Source organism: Callithrix jacchus, chromosome 5 (genome assembly GCF_049354715.1).
Source record: "Callithrix jacchus isolate 240 chromosome 5, calJac240_pri, whole genome shotgun sequence".
In the NCBI taxonomy this organism is placed as follows: domain Eukaryota; kingdom Metazoa; phylum Chordata; class Mammalia; order Primates; family Cebidae; genus Callithrix; species Callithrix jacchus.
The window spans coordinates 54,220,588-54,241,661 of record NC_133506.1 but is presented as its reverse complement, the minus strand read 5'-3'; the positions used below and the strand labels follow the sequence as shown (position 1 = coordinate 54,241,661).

At 50.7% G+C, this 21,074-nt stretch overlaps 1 protein-coding gene and 1 long non-coding RNA gene across 10 annotated transcripts in view; both read right to left on the bottom strand.

Moving 5' to 3' along the window:
- The window catches only part of STX16 (syntaxin 16), a 28,697-nt gene extending 25,968 nt beyond the window's left edge, over positions 1-2,729 (bottom strand). For 5 of the 9 annotated variants that reach the window (XR_001911538.4, XM_002747714.6, XM_008996176.5 and 2 more), the window contains exon 1: positions 1,836-2,729. Coding sequence is in view for 8 of the 9 variants with exons in the window: in XM_002747714.6 (XP_002747760.2) it covers positions 1,836-1,967 (132 nt within the window). In the remaining variant the exon portion in view is untranslated. The remainder of the gene's footprint in view (positions 1-1,835) is intronic. The other 4 variants (XM_002747713.7, XM_002747715.6, XM_078372021.1 and 1 more) reach the window with 1 other exon arrangement.
- Positions 2,730-18,707: 15,978 nt separating this feature from the next.
- Positions 18,708-21,074, bottom strand: part of LOC128932065 (uncharacterized) — a 60,015-nt gene continuing 57,648 nt past the window's right edge. Inside the window, exon 3 of the long non-coding RNA XR_008481388.2 lies at positions 18,708-18,884. This is a non-coding gene — a long non-coding RNA (uncharacterized LOC128932065). The remainder of the gene's footprint in view (positions 18,885-21,074) is intronic.

Here is a 21,074-nt window from a genome sequence, read left to right as displayed (position 1 = left end):
GTGCAGTTCTAATTTTATGTTACTCAAGTTCCATTGATGAATTGTGTTCATCCAATTTCTACTCTATTTCTTGGCTGATTTCCGTATACTCTTTAAAATCAGCACTAGAATTAACCCATTTCTATGCTACCAGACATCTTTACATTTATTTCAATATAATGTAATTCCTTTCAGTTTATAAATGTAAAAAAAAAAAAAAAAATCCCAGCACTTTGGGAGGCCGAAGCCGGTGGATCACGACGTCAAGAGATCAAGACCATCCTGGTCAACATGGTGAAACCTTGTCTCTACTAAAAATACAAAAAATTAGCTGGGCATGGTGGCGCCTGCCTGTAATCCCAGCCCCAGGAGGCTGAGGCAGGAGAATTGCCTGAACCCAGGAGGCAGAGGTTGCGGTGAGCCGAGATCGCGCCATTGCTCTCCAGCCTGGGTAACAAGAGCCAAACTCCGTCTCAAAAAAAAAAAGAAAAAAAAACACCCCAAAACCTTCAACTTCTTAATTGAAATCTCACACATGCCCTGTCCCTGTTTCTACACTTTTTTGACCTGAGTGTACATGCTTTTATTCCTGAAACCGCTCACATGGCTTAAAATCACTTTTCTATGAGTGATATGGCCAAAGACATTTTCCACTTGTGACTCACAAAAAGGAAAAACTGTCTTTGTAGACATGATAATCATGACATAAGGCATAATTTTTCTTAAGCATTTAGATAATAAAGAAAAAAAAAAATGAACTGGCAATACAGTCCCTAAGAGTTTAAATGAGGGGTTTCCAAAATTTCCTATTTTAAGTATAATCAATCCCCAATAATGTGGTTCTGGGCTATTCCCCACCTGCTCCAACGCTGCTTCTATTCCAGCCTAGCCTGCCTATAGCAGGTAGCCCGCACCACAACTGGTTCCCTAACTTCACTTTGCAATTGAAGACATTACAGAGCTAATGATCACTGTCTTGTATAGATCATCTAGACTCGCCCCTTACTTAACAGAGCAGTAAACTGAGGCTCACAAAGGGAAAATTAATGATAAAAAACAGTAATTTTTCCAGGACCACCCTTTAAAAAACGGTACTGCTAAGCTCTGGTTCTGGTTAATTTAAAAAAAGAAAGTGCTATTTCGGGGGTTAATTTTCACATATACCTGAGGCTTTTAAAAAAAAGTTCGAATGGAGAGGAAAGCTTAATTTCCCGTTTGGGAAATGGAAAGTGAAGAGGCTAGCACCTTGAGTCTCACAAACGCAAGCCCCCAGGAAGAACAGAGAAGCAATTATTCATAGGGAACATGGCCACACAGAGGGCTGCGAAGCCGTTAAAAGAAAACGGGCAGAAAAAAAACAAAACAAAACAACAACACAACTCCTTCCTCCTTTGGGGGAGGGAGTCGTTCAGTTCCAAGAATTTGTGTCTACGATCCCGCCGCCCAGCTATTAGGACCAAACTGAGGCTCACTATTGGGGGGAGGGGAGCCTCAAACAAAACGAAACAAAAAGGCTTTAGAAAGCCTCAACGCTTCCCAATGTTAGCGTTAAAACATATGTAAATTACAGGCGGCCCGCCGCGCAGTGACGCCAAGGCGGGGGATGCGCGGGGGGGGGGAGGGTGCTGCGGAAGTGAGGAGAGGGCCAGGCAGAGGTGGAGCTGCGGCCTCGTAGCACCGCTTCTTCCCCATCCATGGTTACAGATGCCCCCTGAGTCTAGCCAAGAGATATTATTATTATTAGTCTTATTATTCTTATATTCTTTTTTTAAACAGAGAGACAGACAGAGACAGACAGACAGGCAGAGCCGCAGTGCACACCGTGCGTGTGTCGGAGAGGCCGCCGGGAGACTCACCGCAGCAATGCTACGTGAATGCAGAGGGCTGGAGGTGGTGTGACTACTCACTTGCTCGGCTAACAGCTGCCGGTTTTGGATGGAATTATTCCGCAACAACAAGAAAGCGTCGGTTAAACGCCTGGTGGCCATGTCTCACCCTTTGTGACCCCCCTCTCAGGGGCCCCCCGCCCACTTATAGTCCTGATTTATTCACTTTCTTTCTCTTGGCCCAACCGGCCCACCCTTTCACAGAAGCTTCTCGACGAGGCCTGAGGCCTCAAGCCAAAAAGGCGCAGCTTTGCGCTTCGCCAAAGCGCAAAGACCCCTCCCCAAATAACTACCTAGGCTTTCCAATTGTCTGACTCCCCCTACCCAGGGCCAGACTTCGATCTCTAAGCACTTGAATCCCCCCAATCCTTGAGTAGCGAGCCAACGTCCCAGAGACCCCACCCCAATCCAACCTTGGATCTACAAGCGTCTAACTCGCCAATCCGGCTCTGGACTGGGAGGCCCGGAAGCCCCCTACTCCCTGAGACCCCCGAAGGTCCTTGCTCTCTACCCCTAACTTGGCTCGTAAGCGTCTAGGCCGTGCCCTGAGGTCTGGCTGTGACTCAGTTTCCCGACCAGAGGCCTGGCCTAGGCCCTCTTTGGACAACCGGAGCAAGGACTGGGCCCTTGGACACCAGGGCGCCTGCAGCTCCCTTCTCGGGCCGGGCCTTGTCTGAGCCTGCTGAGGCTCTGTCCGACCTCCTGACCCCTTCCTCTCCTGGGCGGCCTGGTCCTCCACTGCCAGCAGGCTGCCGGCCTGCAAGAGGACAACAGGGCCTGCCTCCCCGGCCTTCTCACTCCTCTTCTCCGGCTCCCTCCATCCCCGGATCTGACTGCAGCTCAGCCCCGGGCCGTTTCCGTGCTGTGGTCCCGGGTTCTGGCGTCCCCCCGGCCCTCTTCCTGTCCGTCCCTCGCGAGTGCCCCCCTGCGACGCTCGGAAGCCTTGCTTGCAACGTTCCGGGCGCGGGAGCTCCCTACCCCCCTGCCCCGGGGCGCGGGAGTGCTCCGCCCTCTCGCAGAGTGCTCCTCGGGCGCCGCGTTTCGCCTTCCCCAACTGGGCCCAGACACTAGGTACAGGCCAGCGAGCAGGCCCGAGCCTGGGGAGCGTGGCCCCCATGCTGCAAACCGCTACCAGGGTCTTTGGCCCCTGCATTAGAGTGGAAGTTGTGCGGCAGGCAAATTTGGGCTCCCCTGGAGCCGAAGTTTTGGGCGCGGGGAGTTGGAGCGGGAGAGGAAAAGTTGGAGACGACTGCCTCTGCAGGCCGAGCACGCTCCACTGCAGGCGGCGGCGCTCGCTTTTTTTTTTTTTTTTTTTTTAACTCTGAAAAAAGATGTATCCGAAAAACAACCAGGAGAAAAAAAAAAAAAGAAAAAAAGGAAGCAAGAGCTCCAGGCAGCCTGGCCGCGCCGCCGCCGGCAGTCGGGGGTCGTCGGGGGCTCACGCCCTCCCCGGCTGCCGCTTTCTGTAGGGGGCACTGCAGGGTCGTGGAATCTCAAGTGGAAAAGTTCCCCGAAAACTTTGACACCTCCCACCCCACTAACCCCCAAGAAAAACTCTGTTCCCTGCCTGCTCCCTGGCCCTGCACATTGCGCACCCCGGCTTGCCACCCCTGGCCAGGTCGGCGGGGTTGGGGCGGTGGCTCCGCGGGGCCAGGTCGAGCAGGGGCCCAGAAACAGGCGGCCGCCCCGCCACGGAAGCCTGGGTGCGGCCCGGAGCCCCTCGGGAGGCCCGAGCCCCAGGGCCTGGCCCAGCGCGTGGCCCGAATGGGTCCGGGGCGCAGAGCCGTGCGGGCCCCGGGCCTGTGCAGGGCCGGCTTCCCCTCTCCGGGCTCCGCGGTGGGGTTTCAACAAAGGACCGCGGCCTCAGAAGCGGCTCCCACTCGTCCTTTGTTTCTGCGTGGAACAAAACTTTACACACGTGTGTGTTCCGAGTGTTTCCCGGGTGCTGAGCACCTGCAAAGCCCAGTGGCGCCCTCCCGGGGAGACACGGCTCTCCCAGAGACTGCAGCACACGTGGGGCGTGGACGGGACCCCCAGGCGACCGGGGGAAGCGCTTGTGACCCCCCTCCATGTGCTTTTTCTCGCACGGAGAATGTTTCCGCGCGTTCGTTGTGCAACTAAAAATGAATGTGAAATATGTCTACTGAGGCAAGTAAAACGCAAACAACGAAACCCACAGAAAATCGAGAGAGCCGCGAGCAGGTGCTGGGGGGTTCACTGCGAGGACCGGCTTTGGCTTCCGCGCTGGGCGGAGAGCAGGGCGCTCGCCCGGGGTCGCTACGAGGCGGTGGAAGATTCGGGCGACAGGGGGCTGGGCCGCCGCGGGCTCGCAGACAGCGGCAGCCTCCCGGGCGGGGCTGGGGGCTGCAGGGGCGCGCAGACTGCCGCTCCGAAGACACAGGCCTGGGGAGGGAAATTCTGGGAGCCCGTGTGCTTAGCGCAGCGCCCCGGGAAATATTTGCCCATGAGGGCCAGTTGTGTCCTCGCACCGCAGCAGATCCCCCCCAGCGAGCTCTGACCCCAGTCTCACGGCCAAGCCCCGTGTCACCCTCCCCTCCTCCCCCTCGCTTCAGGGGACAGGTATTTGTAAATAACAGCTGAGCTGGTCGTCGGGAGGAGAATCAGATTAGAAACATGGTCTCCACGCTCTTCTATCTCCCCAGCTCTCATCACCTCGCAAAGCAGGGGGACTTGTTTACTTTTCCTGCCGCTCTCCCCCAGGCTAGAACCTGATCTTCTTCCTACGCAGGGACCGTGTTTTATTCATCTTTGTACCCACTGCCATATCATCTGGCTGGGAACAGGTTCAGGATAAACATTTTTTAAATATGTGCATGAATGAATGAGAGACCCGAGATTGAATCCCCAACCTCTCTGACCTCCCTCTAGTGACTTTAAGCCTTTAGAGCCCTTATGTGTTAAGAAAGAAAAAAAAATGTGAGTTTTTCATAATCCTGGTAATCCATGCCCTGTCTTCCTCTCTGGGGTTATTGTGAAGATCAAATAAGATAAGTGAAAACGCCTTGTAAACTACCAGGTGCTGAACAAATGTTATATAGGATGGTTATTCATTCATTCCCTCCGTTCAGGAAGCTTAATGGAGTAATTCCTGGTCTGTGTTTCAGCAGATGGTGGTCGCCTTTCCTGGTCAGTCTTAAATATTTATTACAGGACAATCTCATTCTTACATTTAGGAAATCAATCAAGCTTCCATTTCTTTGAGCGAAATGAACATTGCTTGCACACATAAATAATGGAAGAAAAATCCTCGTATTCCCAAAACAGCCACCCCAAGCAACCCAAGAGTCCAACAGCAGGAAGGTCATGAAAATCCAAGAAACTAGCATAGCAGCTAAAGGTAGCACCACGCGGCCATAGCTAGGCTGTGTCTAGGTATGGGTTTGTGTGCCTGAAATAGTGTTAATGAAGAGGAAGCTCAGACAGGGCATGCACCCGTGGCTGCTGCTATGTCCGTGTTCTCCCTGACCCACACTGGAAGGGAGCTGGGAAGGATGTAAATCATTGCATTTGAATGTTCATTGGCTGTTTTATTTTCCTGTCAAGTGGCTTAAGCTTGATTTTTTTTTCTTTTCTTTTTTTTTTTTTTTTTTTTTTTTTGTGAGAAGGAGTTTTGTGCTTGTTGCTCAGGCTCGAGTGGAATGGAGCAATCTTGGCTCACTGCAACCTCTGCCTTCCAGGTCCAAGCGATTCTCCCGCCTCAGCCTCCGGCGTAGCTGGGATTACAGGTGCACGCCACCATTCCTGGCTAATTTTTTTGTATTTTTAGTAAAGAAGGCTTTTCACCACGTTGGCCAGGCTGGTCTCTAACGCTTAACCTCAGGTGATCCGCCTGCCTCAGCCTCCCAAAGTGCTGGGATTACAGGCATGACCTATTGCACCTGGCCATTTTTTTTTTAAAGCATTCTGCCAAGGCCAAGTATGTGTTTCCCTGGAATTGAAATCCAGGTTGATGGTCTTACGTTCTAAAAGCTTTCACTGTGACTCATTCTTGGCCTGGGCTAGGATTCTGTAATACTCCCAGGGCTTGGTGAGGCTCAGTGTTCTGTACTTGGGCTTCATACCCACTTTCTAACATTTTGCCAACGAATCCAACAAGTCATTTTGGGGGACAAGTGTTTCATTGTTTTCTTGTCATCTTATTCAGTGCAGAAAGGAACCGCAATGAAGCCAAGCCATGGCTGGTGGCAGAGGCAGGTTTTCAAGTGCTGAGAGGCAATGGTTAGCACAACAGGCCAGCAGTGGGGGACACACCCTTTGGTGAAAACAATTTAAATGAGACAGGACTTGTGAAGCCCTTATAGGAGTTCAGCAGAGAATAAGTGCTCCACAAATGGGCAATGTCATTTATTACAACAGTAGTCTTGCTGTTGGAAAATTCCTGTGGGTTCTGCCCTCCCTGGAAGGCATCATAAACTCCAAAGAGAATGGCATAGTATTGAGAACTGAACACTTGGAAATCTGAGCACATTTCCAAGATTCTTGTTCTGGAGCTTGGGAATTCAGATGTGTCTGCAATGCATTCTCATGTGGAAGAGGGGGTTAAACAGTCTCAAAGACACCTTTTAACATTGGCCTTTCTCTTACCTATAGAAAGAGAGACGGTTGTTCATTTATCAAGCAACAAAAGCCCCCAAGCCTAACGCATATCTTATCTGCACAGATCTGATATAACAGGCAGATTTGGGGCCAGGTTCAGGTAACAGGAGTTGTGTGTTCTATGTCCCCAAATCGTTCCTCAAAACCTTGAGTATTTCCAACAACAGAAAATTCCCAATCTGGGTCTGTCTTCAGCTATGACGCCTCTTCCAAGAAGGAAGACTCCAGAGAGAGGCAACAGTTTTGTTTTGTCTGGAATCCAGTAGCTTTTAATACCAGACAATTCAATACAGTAGGCATTTCTAAAAATCTACCAGTGGCTGTGCCTATCTCTCGCCAGGCATTGCTAAAAGAATGAAACAGAGCAAAACTCTTGCCTTCAGGGAATTTACATCTCTACTGTCTCTGCCCAAATTCTGGTTCTCATCATGTAGATTTTTCCAGCAGCCTGCTAATAACCACCCATCTCTTCCCTCCTCATCCTGCAGCTTCAGTGACCTTTCCAAAGCACAAATCTGATCATGTCACTGCCTGATTGAGGCCATGAAACAGCTCCCTCTGGCCCACGCCAGCCGATCTCAAATGACGCTCAGCAGAAAACAGGTGCTCTCTCAGCTGAACCAAGCTGGGCATCACTAATATTAACTAATGATGGTCTTTTCTTGGTTGGAAGAAAAAAAAAAAATGAAGCGAATCGATGGAATAGTCTCCATCTTAAGTGTTTCTCCCCTTACTTTCTCTTAAACCTTCAGTCCCTGCTACCTCTTAACTGTATAAGAATATAGTACAAGACTAGATCTGATTTATTCCAGAATCATGGATTTCATTGCAATTTTTTTCATATATCAGTATTTCTTGGAGTTCTGCATTTAGGTTTTCTATGCTCTCCACTTGGTTGAGTGCCTCCTGGCACTCAAAGCCCAGCCCAACAGGCCCTACCCAAATGGTGAGCTTTTTTTTTCCAGGACTTGGCTCACAGGCTTTCCTCTGCCTGGTGGGAGGGCGGGGGAGTGGGTCTTACCCCTTCCGCTTGCTGAACCCTTCCTTCAGGACTTAGCCTACCGTCGGGGGTAATAAATGTTTGCAGAATGGCTGAATGGATGGATTGATGCACAAAAGGTGAGATTAAATGTATTCAGTGCTAGAGAACACCAGACAGTCAAGACTCAAAATGGGTGGAGAGAGTAGGGCAGTTCCCTGTCCCCTCACTCACCCCTTTCCAGCCACACTAGCCTTCTCACTAGTCCTCACACCTCCTTACCACCTGCTATGCCCTCCTTCCTGGGTTCTTCAAATAACTGGCTCCTTCTCACCACTTGCCTCAGACCACTCAAAAGGAAGTAATCCTCCTACCTTGTCCACAGTATTGGGAGAGGACTCTGCTCTCCCAGGTTACCTATGTCACCATCATACCAGGTGCCTGCCCATGCTTGGTCAAGTTCAAGGCTGAAACAATATCTAAATCGTGGCTTTTGGTGTTTGAGGCCAAGAAGAGGTCTCTTGGTTCACAGCACATGCCAGCAAAGCATATCTGCATTTTACTTCTTTTTTTTCCAGGATGATATTGACATGTATGTACTCAAATAAATCAACCCTCCCATCTTAACCATCTCCCTTGGCAGGAACAATAAGTTAATGTGCCAAGCCAGGACTGACCTGGATGACTCAACCCCTAAAAAACATAAAGGAAATCATTGTGTTTTTCCGCTAGCTGGTATTGAAACACCGCCAACTCACTCCTTTCTAGTCTTTTTTCCCATGGCCATAACCACTGACCTGCTCGTGGTCATTTGTGTGATGTGCAGGCGCAGGGCTGGCTCTGGCCTTCTCCAGATGCTGCTTGTGCAGCCAGCAGCCTCCTATCAGTTACGGGCCATGCATGGCTCAAGACTCCTTTGGTCGCAAGGGACAGAACCCAAATCAAATGGAGTTAAGCTTCAAAGCAAATGTGTTGGCCTAAATAATTCAAACATCCAGGCGCAGCTGGATCCAGAGGGGGGAAAATATCAACAAGGAGTGTCAAGCCCTCAGCTCTTCCTTCCTCTGTGCTGGTTACATTCTCAAGCCAGCGAACCCCAGGAGGTGGCAGATTGCTCTCTGGAAGCTCTGCATTGGCATCTCACAGGACAACAACCCCAAAAGACTGAACACTTCTCTTTCCCAGTGGTTTCAAAAGTTCTAAAATTGACTCCTGTTAGCCTGTCATGAGTCACCTCTTTATCTCTAAATTCTTTTTCTTTTTTTTTGAGCCAGGGTCTTACTCTGTCTCCCAAGCTAGAATGCAGTGACACAATCACAGCTCACTGAAGCCTCAACCTCCCAGTCTTAGGTGATTCTCCCCCTTTAGCTTCCCCAGTATCTGGGATTATAGGCATGCACCACCATGCCTGGCTAAATTTTTGTAATTTTTATACTTCTTTTTTTTTAGACTGGGTCTCACCTTGTTACCTAGGCTGGAGTACTGTGGTGCTATCACAGCTCACTGCAACCTCAAATGAGTCTCCCACTTCAGCCTCCAAGTAGCTGGGACCACAGACGTGTGCCACTACACCCCGCTAAGTTTCATGTTTTTAGTAGAGACAGGGTCCAGGGTGGTCTTGAATTCCTGGACTCAAACAATCCACCCACCTCAGCCTCCCAAAGTGCTGGGATTACAGGCATGAGCTACAGCACCTGACCATAATTTTTTATACTTTCGTAGAGATGGGGTTTCATCATGTTGCCCAGGCTGGTCTCGAACTCCTAGGCTCAAACTATCCACCTGCCTTGGCCTTTCAAAGTGCTGGAATTGCAGGTGTGAGCTGGTATCCTGATATTGTAAACTTAGCCAGAAAGTAGTGATCATCAGCTGGGTCAGACCGCAGTCACGTGGCCACTTCTGAACTCAGGGAGGATGGCAGGGTCCGATCCACCCAAACAAAACGGACTGCAAGCTCATCTCTTGAAATCCGTGTGTTGGAACCAAGGAAAGCGATGTTGGGTGCTCGAATACACCAGATTTCTGCCTGGGGCCCGTTTTCAATCCACGCTGTGTCCTTTGCACACTGCCATATATGCCTTTTATTCAAACCCATTCCTCTGGCTTCTGGAGCTTCAGGTCATGCCTGGTTCTCCTCCTTCATAATCTCTCTGAGGCCCAGCCCCCAAATGTTGATTTTCCCCAGTGTTAAGTTCTTGCTTTTCTGTTACCTTTTACCTACCCATCGTGGCAGGTCCCGCCTACCTGTGTGCCTCCTGCACAAACTCTGCCTCTCATTCTGAGCGTCCATGTGGATTTTTCACTGCAGGGAGCCACCTGAGTGTCTTACAAGCTCAACAGTAAACCACTGGCTGCCCATCTGAGCATGCTCCTCCTTCTCCTGTATTGCTTATCTTTCAGTGGCCCTAAATAGAACTTTTGGCATGATTCACCATCCTTGCTCCCATTTGCCCCCACCATCTACCAATACCCCACTCAGGACCACAATGTGATAGGTTCTGCATCCTAAATATCAACAGTCTGCTCTCCTCTCCGTCTTCCCTGTTCTTATCACGACTCTTGCCTGGAAACTCACAGCAGGCAGTCTAGCTGGTCTCCACACCTCCAATGCTGGACCCTGGTGTGGAATGCTCTCCAAACCATCACCTTTCTAAAAATCTCAATCTGTTCACATTCCTTTCCTGATTAGATACCTGCTTTTTCTTCCACTGCCTACTAGAAAAAATTAACTCTTCAACTTGGCTCTCAAAGCTGGACATGTCCAGGGTCTTTCCAGCCACCCCTGCCTTGAATCCTGTAGAACATTCTCTGCATACTCTGTGCTTCTATCTTTTTTTTTTGTTTTGAGACCATATCTCGCTCTGTCGCCCAGGCTGGAGTGCAATGGCGTGGTCTTGGCTCACTGCAACCTCCGCTTCCCGGTTTCAAGTGATTCTCCCACCTCAGCCTCCCAAGTAGCTGGGATTACAGGCGTGCAGCACCACACCAGGCTAATTTTTGTATTTTCAGTAAAAACGGGGTTTTGCCATGTTGGTCAAGCTAGTCTTGAACTCCCAAACTCAAGTGATCTGCCTGCCTTGGCCTCCCAAAATGCTGGGATTACAGGTGTGAGCCTCTGCACCCGGCCTTCTATCTTTTTAACTTTTGACATGCTCTACCTTGAAGAGCTTCCTTTACTTCCACCCCTGTCTCCTGGAAAATTCTCACTTGCCTCTCACAATCAAGCTCTGATATCACTGGTGATCTCACCATCCCCACTCCGTCTTCCCCAGCACACATCAGTCACTGTTGTTTCTTGGCACACAGAGCGCAGTGTTGACACCTGGCTCAGGGGCACTGCAGCCCACCTCACACTGAGCTCTCTTCACGTCACTCTCTTTCACTGGGTGGGGAGCCAGGCTGGGTGGGCGCTGACCCCCCATCTTGGCACTTGCTTTGCCTGTCACTCTTTTTGCATGACTGAATGTGTCAGGGCAGCAGGGGTCAGTGTCTCTAGGGGCTGCTGCTATAGTCAGATGCCATAAGCTCAATGCCTTGAGGGATATTTGGGTTAATGAGAAGGTTGTGTAAACCAAGGACAAAAAAAAAATGCAAGGAAAAAAAAATCCACTGGATTTTGCACCTCCAATCAGCACACACATGCCACCTGCTTGTGAACAACGACTCATCCTTAGCCGGCATCTAAACAGATTCGAGCCTCAATGTTGGATTTTACTGATAAACACTTGTCTCTCTCTTTTTTTAAATTAAATTAAATTTTTTTTTGGAGATGGAGTCTCGCTCTGTTGCACAGGCTGGAGTGCAGTGGCGTGATCTAGGCTCACTGCAACCTCTGCCTCCTGCGTTCAGGCAATTCTCCTGCCTCAAGCTCCCAAGGAGCTGGGAGTAGCATGCACTATCACACCTGGCTAATTTTTGTATTTTTTAGTACAGATGGGGTTTCTCCATGTTGGCCAGGCTGGTCTTGAACTCCCAACCTCAGGTGATCCACCCTCCTTGGCCTCCCAAAGTGCTGATTACAGGCATGAGGCAAATCGACAGTCTTCCTTATGTCTTTTTTTTTTTTTAAGACAAGATCTTGCTCTATCACGTAGGCTGGAATGCAGCAGTGTGATCTCAGCTCACTGCAACCTCCACCTCCCAGGTTCAAGCGATTCTTCTGCCATAGCTTCCCCAGTAGCTGGGATTCTAGGCGCGTGCTACCACATCCGGCTAATTTTTTGTATTTTAGTAGAGATGGGGGTTTCACCATGTTGGCCAGGCTGGTCTCGAACTCCTGACCTCAAGTGATTCACTTGCCTCAGCCACCCAAAGTGCTGGGATTTCAGGCATGAGCCATCACGTCCAGCCCTCATGTCTTTTTGATAGAAATCAAGGCTGATTGAGTCACATCTGTGTCACATTATCTCTAGAAATATGACTGGATGGGGGTCTGCATGAGTCTCATTTCATTCTCTCTGGGTGCTCCATTTCTCTGGAGAAGCCAGCTATTCTAGGAGCTGGGGACCCAAGACATGTGTTGTCTGTGTCTTCCAAAGGAGAGACTTCTATAGGATAGGTATTCTGGGGGTCCACAAAGACTTCAGAGTGATAAAATATGGTGTAGAGAGGTTCATTCCTGCAGAAGCACCAATCTAGGCAGGATGCAGTAGGAGGATAAGAGGAGCTGTACTCTCATGGACTCCCCCATCTAAGGGTGCTTCCTACTGTGACAGTTCTCAGCACAACGATTTCCTGCAACTCTGTGGTGCCCCAGGGACAAGGTTTAACAGTCAGTACCTGACTGTTGAGTCAGGATCTGACTCAATCCATGAAAGAGCCAGTTGACTGACCAATACAGAGTATGGAGTAGCTACCATGAGCCCTGCCTTGTGGGAGACACAAGAGTTATATAAAGAAGTTCTGCTCTCAAAGAACTCACAGTCTAGCTGGGGACACAAAACCAACAGACAGGAAACAATTAGTGAGCAATGGAGCCTGGAAAAATATACCAAAGTGACTATAAAGGCAGCAGCAGTTCAGAAAGGGGAGAGATGATATTTCAATGAAAGCATCTTTCATAAGGGAAGACCTGTGCCTTGAAGGATGGGAAAGGGCTTCAGAAAGGGAAGGGTGTTCCAGACAAGAGCAAACAGTAGGAGCAAAGCTGAAAAAGCAGGGCTAAGAATAAGGCGGTTGAGAGAGCCTGGCTGATCTGTGGAGCCTGGGTGATCTGTGTGAGCCTGGCTGATCTGTGCCAGCCTGGGCAAGGTGTGGACTCATAAATTAGAATGGAGCAGCTGGGTGCAGTGGCTCATGCCTGTAATCCCAGCACTTTGAGAGGCTGAGGCAGGTGGATTACCTGAGATCAGAAGTTCAAGACCAGCCTGGCCAACATGGTGAAACCCCGTCTCTACTAAAAATACAAAAATTAGCCTGGTGTGGTGATGGGCACCTGTTATCCCAGCTACTGGGGAGGCTGAAGCGGGAGAATTGAAAAGCAGGAGGCGGAGTTTGCGGTGAGCTAAGATCGTGCCATTGCACTCCAGCCTGGGGGACAGAACAAGAATCTGTCTAAAAAAAAAGAAGAAGAATGGAGCAAGATTTGGAGATCCCCCAAAGTCAGGGGTTTAAATTTGGTGTATATTCAATTCACAAACATTTATTGAGTATCTACTCTGTGTCAGGTACTGTAAAATTATGCTGGACATTCACAGATGAACAAGACACAGGGAAAGTCAGACACATCAATATCTCATGGTAAGTGTTGCAGTGAAAGTAGTTGCCTAGGAGGCAAAGAGGGGCAACCAGCCAACCCACTTTAGGAAAGATTTAGGTGGACTTCATGGAGGAGGTGACATTTATGTTAATCCTGTAAAGCACTGGAAGTCGGCAGGAGCATGATCTAGGCATGTGTAAGAATGTTCACTACAGTGTTGTTTATCCTGGTGAAAAATGATAAACAATTTAAATGTCCAGCAAAAAGCAACGAGTTAAACAAATTTGGTCCACCCACGTGGAATCCCAGACAACCTTTAAAAAGAATAAAGAATCTCTGTATATTTTGATTTGAAAGATCTTCTAGATATAGTGTTAAGAGAAAAAAACATAAGATCCAGAAAAAAACATATAGTATGCTATCTTACATGTGAGAAAAAAAGGAAATATATAGTTTGTTGGTAAATGACTAGGCTGTCTCTGGAAAGAGACACGAGAAATGTGGATAATAGTTGTTTCCAGATAGGGGAATGAAGAGGAGAGCACAGCTGAGGCTGTGACTCAATCTGGACATGAAATGACTCCAAAAGGAGCTATTGCTGCAAGATTGGGTCTTAGAAGGTGCTGAGGGTTATTCAGGTTGATGGACGAGGAACAGGGTTCTGGACAGAGGGGACAGTTCAATGAGCCTGGCTGTTTAGAAACCCTGAGCAGGGTTGGAGAGAAGGCAGACTTTGGATAGATGGCTGATGGGCAAACAGAGGCTGGACCATGAGATTGGTGTGACAGAGAAGGAGCTCACGCTTTAGTCTAAAACTGTCCATCGGCATTGATGTGGACCTATGATGGCTTCAGAGACTGTTCACTTGGCCAGGCTCAACTGCATTTTCTGGAATTCTCTTCCCTGCATGTTTGCAGTTAAGATGGACCACAAGGAAGATTCTTGCAAGATTCAGAAGGCAAGAGAGGCTGCAGCCATGTTTTGCAATTGGCACACATTGCTGCTGATCTGCTGACTCACCTCATTGGAGTGGAGCAGCCTGCCACGACACCCGCAACCTTCCACGACACCCACAACCTTCCATGACACCCGCAACCTTCCCCTGCATCTTCTTGCTGCTTTTCCACTCCTGGCCATGCCTGTGATGAAGGGCTAGGCTTCCGCAGGACAGCCTCACCGCTGTGGTCAGAGGCAACATGAACAGTCACAGGCTTCAGGCTGCTGTCCTGGGCTCTAGCCTGTGCCCATGGGTTCCTGCTCTCACAGCCTTTCCTCTCGACTGCCTGTCCTTTGGACCTGACACCAGCTTCAGACTTGAGACAAAGCCTTACAAAGACTGCTTCACCAGTTCCCACAAATGCATAAGCCAATTCTCTGTAACAAATCCCCTAAAATAATTTATATGTATATATCTCCTATTTCCACTTTTCCAGTTGAACTCTGGCAGATTCGCCCATCCCATGCTAGGCGCTGTTGTGGACTCTGAGGATGCAATGATGAACAAAACCAGTGTAATGCTTGCCTTCCCCTCCCCCACTCACTTTCTAGGAGGAGGAATCAGAAAATAAACAGTGAATAAATAATGTGATCCCAGAGAGAGAGAAATGCCAGGAGAAAACCAAAAAGAACCGCCTGCTTGGACCAGGGGTAGTTCAGGTGGGCTTCTCAGAACAAACAGCATTTGAGCTGAGCCCTGAAGGGAAGGAGGGGACAGCTAGGCAAGGAGCAGTCTGGACAAGAGTCACTTCAGGGTGATGCTCCGAGGTGGCATGAGCCCGGAGTCTTCAGGGAACAGAAAGGGCCTTAAGAGGGGAGAACGTGCAGGGGGAGGCTGCAGCCCAAGGCTGGCTTCAACCTTGTTGGGCTTGGAGGACAAAGCAGTTTGGATTTGATTCTGAGAGCATCCTGGAGTTAAGGGATTTTTCAAAATTGGCTGACCGAAAGCCCACACACAGCTTTGCCTTTGAAAAGTGGGGCTAAAATGTGGTCTTGCTCTGTGTGCATGTGGCGGGGATTTGTGTCTTGGTTTTTGCCTCGGCATGACTTACAGACCTTTCCATCCTGCTGCTCTCACCAGAATTCCATCTTTCCGAGGAAATCAGGTCTCCTCCTGCTAAGAAGCCCTGTCCAGGCCTCTGATAAAAGCGTTATGTGAAGCTGAATAACGTGTGTGGTTTTCCACTTCATTTCCTTGGGATACCATTAGGAACATCAAGCACCTCTGTCTTGATTTGACACAATCTCCTACCCTGTTCTGCCTTGGAACAGAAGAAAAACGAAGAGAGAGGTGTTGGGAAGTTGGGTTGGGAGTGGCGGGGCAGCCGTTTCAGGGCAGGGCCTTTGGAGTCCAGCAGAGGGAGAGGCTCCCGAAACAGGACAGATGGCATCCACCTTCCCAGGATCACTGGTCAGCCTCACGTTCTCTGGCTCCTATTCCAAGCCTCAGCATTTCTGTCTAATTGATTTAGAAAGAATGGAATTATTGGACAGATGCCTAGAGATCATGTAGCCCAGAGAAGGGAAACTATTTGCTCAAGGTCACACAGCAGCTCAGTAGCATAGTTTGGCCTTGCAGCCAGCTCTTTCTACTGCCAGAACAGCACTGAGCACCCCTCAGAGAAGAGTTAGTGTCTTCCCCAAGTCCCCTCAAAGACCAGTACCTCCTGTATTTCATTCTTCGGGACAATTGGCATCTTTTCTCACTTTAGAGATGCAATCACTTAGATCTTGATTTAGTTCACAAGCAGGGGTAGAGCAGGGTGGGGTGCACAGGCTGGAGGGCACCAACGCAAGAAGCATATGCCAGGGTAAAAACGCAGCCTGCCTGGTGTGCAGAGCCATGTACCCTTCCTGCATTGGATGAATGGGTCAGTAGATGGATGGTGGTCACACATGATGATGGCTTCACTCTCTTCTCTCCCATAATTTAAAGACCTGAAGTTCCACCTCCAGGAAGCCTTCCTGGACTGGTAGAAGATCAATCTTTGGCCTTAACCAGTTGCATAGACAATTTCCACTGTTTCTAGACTCATGGGTCCTGCTAGTAAGAGTCCCAGGACTGAGTCTCAATGGCCCACATGCCCACACCTGCCACCACTTAGTGTAAGGCTATCTGGTCTAGCCTGGTCACCTGCTCAGAGCTAGAGCTGGACCAGGCCCTCCAGGTGAGTGGACTGAAGCAGCAGGGTGCTGTTCTGAGGAAAATCAGGGTGCTGTTACCATAACACCCTGGCAAGCAAGAAAGAACAGCGAACCCTACAGACACAAGGATTTCCTTATCTCCTGGTCAGAAGCACTAAGAGCTGTGGAACGGCATGTACGTTGTTCGTGTCTGTACTATCCTCATGCAGAGTGGGGGCTTTGGAAATATTTGCTGAGTGAGTGAAAGAATAAATGAATAGTAAGTGAATGAATGAACCTCCCGAGTGACAAAGGCAGCCTTTACAGTGGGCACGAGGCAGGGACTACTGCGTGCAGGGAACGGCCGCAGGCTCCACGCTCCGTGTGATTGACCGGCAAGACTGGCCGGCGAGACAATCTCGAGTGCCCAGGCTGTTTAGACAGCGTGCAGGGCCACAGCAGGCAGGATGGCGCCCCTGCCAGGAGCACTTGGGCTTGAAGTTAGAGTGGGGAGGCTGGCGTGCTAGTGGCAGGGCTGAGGCTCAGGGTGCAGCTCGGTGTGAAATGAGGGCTGCTCTTCTCAGACATGTCAGCCTTGGCCAGCAGCCCTCGTCCTAGAGAAATTTTGGAGGCAACAGATGGATCTGGAGTGATAGGAGAGAGCCTGGGGCATGCTAATTTTCCTCACTCTGTGGAGGCTGAGCCGTGGCAGAGCAGAATGGAGAATTGACGGGCATTTGTGCTGGGATAGGGGTGGTTGCAGAAGGCCCGTAGAACGTCCAGGAGCGAGGGGGAGGCAGCATCTCCATCCTATCCTGGAGGCCGACCTCAGCCTGGCTGCTGCCCCCTTGCCATCCTTAGTCTAGCCCTCCAGTCCCAGCCAGCAGGGCTAGACAAATGGAAATGGCAATGGAACCAAATATTTTGTTTTCAGTGCAGGAAGCTTCAGGCTTGGGAAGGGGTGGGCAGAAGGGGCCACCCATGTTGGAAGGCGAAACAAGGCTGCTTTGGGTGTGTTTCATGCAGGTCCCATGATTGAGTTTCCCATTTGTAGGGAGCAGCTTTTTCACAGCTTTTTGGTCTTCTAAAACGAGAGGCGCACAGAGGGTGGAAGAATTTGGTGGTCCCCAAGGACCTACTGGGAAAGATGCATCCCCAGGCTCTCGGCTCAGGCTGATGGAACAGCCTAACGGGGCTTCTGTTAGTAGGGGTAGTGGGGTGGATTCCGCAGCTTCTTCTGTGCTCAGCACCAAAAATGGACTGTCTCACTGAGCTCCCTCTTTTACAAAGAAGCTGGTTCAGATTGCTCACATGACCTGAGGTCATGTCAAGGCAGAGCCAAGATGGAACTCACGTCTGCCTGGCTCCAGTGCCCACCTCCTGCAATCATGTTGATTTGGGGGAAACCCACCAGCGTCACCCACAATGATCTTAGTTAAGGCCACTCAGATGAGACAAAGGCAGCCTTTGTAACCAAGTCCTTGGGGACCTGGGGACCTCACGGAGCCCCCAGGAATAGGAGCTGGATTCAACCATGGGCAGATATGAATAGAGCAACTACGAGGTGGCAGGTAGGGATCTGACTGCTGGGGATGACACTGACAACTTCCCTGTCCTACGACAGGCAGGAGACACGCACTAAGGACAGTCAGGGAAGGCTTTCAGGAGGAGGTGACACTGATGCAGAGACTAGGAGTAAGCCACAAGCTGTGGTGAGGAAGAGAACCACAGGGAGCAGGAAGAGCAGGGAGGGAAGGAGAAACCAGGAGGCCAGGGTGTGGTAGGGGCCCGAGGTGAAGAGCCCGCCAGGCCGTGAGGACTCTGGGTTTGGCTGAGTGTAGTCAGTATTGCCGATTCCTGGAGCGTCTACAAGTGGGTGCTCAGGGGCTCCCTCTCAGGCTCTGAAATGCTTCGGGCCCCTGAAGGGCGACAGCTCCTGAGGAGAGCAGCTCCTCCAGGCTGGAGGCAGCCATTCAGGCCTTCCCAGCTACTGCTAGGGAGAAGGTTTGGGGCGGCCTTTCCTTTTAATGTCGGGCTGGTGAGCTCCCACCAGCTGGGTGGTCTCATCCCCACATCCTGATGGTCACCTGCGCTTGATACCACTTGAGATGAAAGGATTGCAAAACCCTTCTCCTGAAATGTCTACAGAACGTCTCTACATGACACATGCACAGAGCGCCAGCCAGGGAGATTTACCAGTGAGAACCCTCCCTCCCTGTCCACTCCCTCCCTCATCCCTCCCTCTCCCCTTCCTCTCCCCTCCTCCCCTCCTCCTCCCCTTCCCACTCCCCTCTCTCTTCCCCTCCTCTCCCCCTCCCTTCTCCCCTTCCCCTTTCCCTCCCCCTCCCTTCCCTTCCCCCTCTCCTCCCCTCCCTTCTCCTCCCCCCACTCCCTTCCCCCTCCTCCCCTCCCTTCCCCCCTCCCCTACCTTTTTCTCCTTCTTTCCTTCCTTCCCTTCCTCTCTTCTTCTCTTCCCTCCATCCTTTCTCTCTTCCTCTTCCATCTGTTTTTGTCAGCAGACCTCCAGTTGGCTCTACCTTCTTTGTAGGAATGTTGATGGCATCTTTTCCACTTGTTTATATTTCCAAATGTGTAACAGGCCACCCTGAAAGAATGGAATAGGGAAGAAAGGGAGAGGTCAAGGAAGTCCTTTGCCCACTGGCTTTGTCGGTTTGTCTGGCCCTCGATGGGGAGGCATCCATCCTCGACCCTCAGAGAGTCCTGCAAGCCAGGAGGAGTGGGGTTCTCAGTGGCAGCAGGGAGGTTCCACAGCAGGCAGCCCGGACTCGGCTTTCCTGGCTTGGCACTGCTGACAGGGGGGCTGGTCTGTTGTGGGGCCACCCTGTGCATTGCAGGATGTCTAGTGGCACCCCAACGTTAAACCATGAAACCAAAAATGACCCCAGACTTTGCCAGATGTTCCTGGACACAAAATCACCACCGGCTGAGAATGGCTGGTCTCTGTGTGCAAAGGCCCTGCAGGGTCCCCATGGCCAGTGGCCGTCTGGACTTGGTGGCCCACAGAAGGCTCTGGGTGACTCAGGGCTGCAGCACAGTCACACATCGTGGAGCAGATCCACCGGCCCAGACCCGGGAGAGATTTGCCCCACAGCAGCAGGCGTGAGGGAGCCCCCCGACTCCCAGGCCAGGACTGTCATTACCCAGGAGGCCTGTCTCAGTGTCCTGGAGCGGGTTTCACCTCCACTTTCTGATTACTCAGAAAGGCAGTGGAGGTGCAGAGAAGCCTCTGGAAGCCTCTGGGGCCTGCTGCTCTGTGTCCTGTGGCAGCATCAGCCCCTGAGGCGGGACGGTGGGCTCTTGAGGGCTTTCCCAGAGATGCCGGGATAGGTGGGAGTGTGAGTGTTCCCAGCCATCAGGTCTCGTAGAGAAGCACGTGGTCCCAGGGGAGGGCTGTTAAGAAAGCTCTCCTCTGTGGCTCCCTGAACTGCGGTGGGTATGGCCTGACCTTGACTTCCCATACACTTTCATTTTTCTTTTTTTTTTTCCCCTGGTTCTTGGCTCTGGAAAAAGTGGAAAAACATATACAGTGACCATACTGCTGATGTCTCGGTCAGAGAGGAGGAACAATCTCACAGTAGCGGGAGGAAGGCGCCGGGTGCCTTGTGGGCTCATAAATCACGCCCACATTTATGCATTTGTGGGTGTGGGTCCGCAGAGATGTTTCCTTTCTCACGAAGAGAATTTAAGCTCTAGACACTCTGACAAGGCTCCACTAAATGGAGCTTCTCTCCTGCCTGCTAAGGGCAGCTTTCAGAAGAGTGTTTGTTGAATGGAACCTGAGTCACCTTTTCCCTCTCCACCAGGTGGGCAGGAGCAGGGCACACAGAGGGTTGGGGGGTGTCCCCTCTGAAGACCTGACCCCTGGGGAAGGAAAGCAGGGTTTTCTTGCAGAAAGTTCATGGAATTAGAGACAAGCAAGATGTCTTCCTGGGGGCGTTCATGGCACCCCAGCGTCTAGGGCAGTGGCAGGCACAGCATAGGGACTTAGCAGGCATTGAACGAGCAACTTCTTGTTCTCAAATGGGCAGGATGGTTGACTTCTGTGTCCAGAACATTCCACCGCCCATCCGGCAGCCACATGCTCCTACCCCTTCCCCGTCATTCCCTCTCTGAGTCGAGCTTGCAGTCACTAGGCCAGGAAATGACTGCTGAATAAACTATCCATCAAACAGCACGTTTGCCAAATCCATTAAGTATAAGACCTAGAAAGTATACAGGCTTTGGGGAGGGGAAGGAGGTTCTGTTAGGAAGGAGGGCAAATGCGTGGCACACCTCACCCCACCCTCCCCTCCCATGCTCCCAGCAGCCCCTGCTAAACCATCCCTATACATGGAGCTTCAGACACTGGCTGACAGAAAGCTCTAAGCTTCACCTCCTTGGGAGGGACTTTCGGTGCATGGCTCTCGGAGGTAAGGGGCCACCCACATGACCAGCCAGCAGGTGGAGGGCCAGCGTGGATGGAGTTATATCATACGGTCTGACTTAATGTGACCACAGCAAAGTTTTCATCTCTGTATCTCCCTAAATCTACCCAGTTCTCCAACCCAAACCTTCTGCACTCTCTCACCTTATTCCTCAGCCTGCAAGAGGAGTAGCTGGGACCCAAGTGAGTTCTGGCCACCAGGGCCCTGCCCACCCCCTTGCAGAGAGCTTCTTCCCTTTTGGCATTGCTCTAACTTCTTTGGGGGAGAGGTTGACAAGGATCTCCACCTACGAATTCTCTCCTCTGTGAAAGTCACACACAGCTCTGGAGACCAAAACAACCAACTTCGTC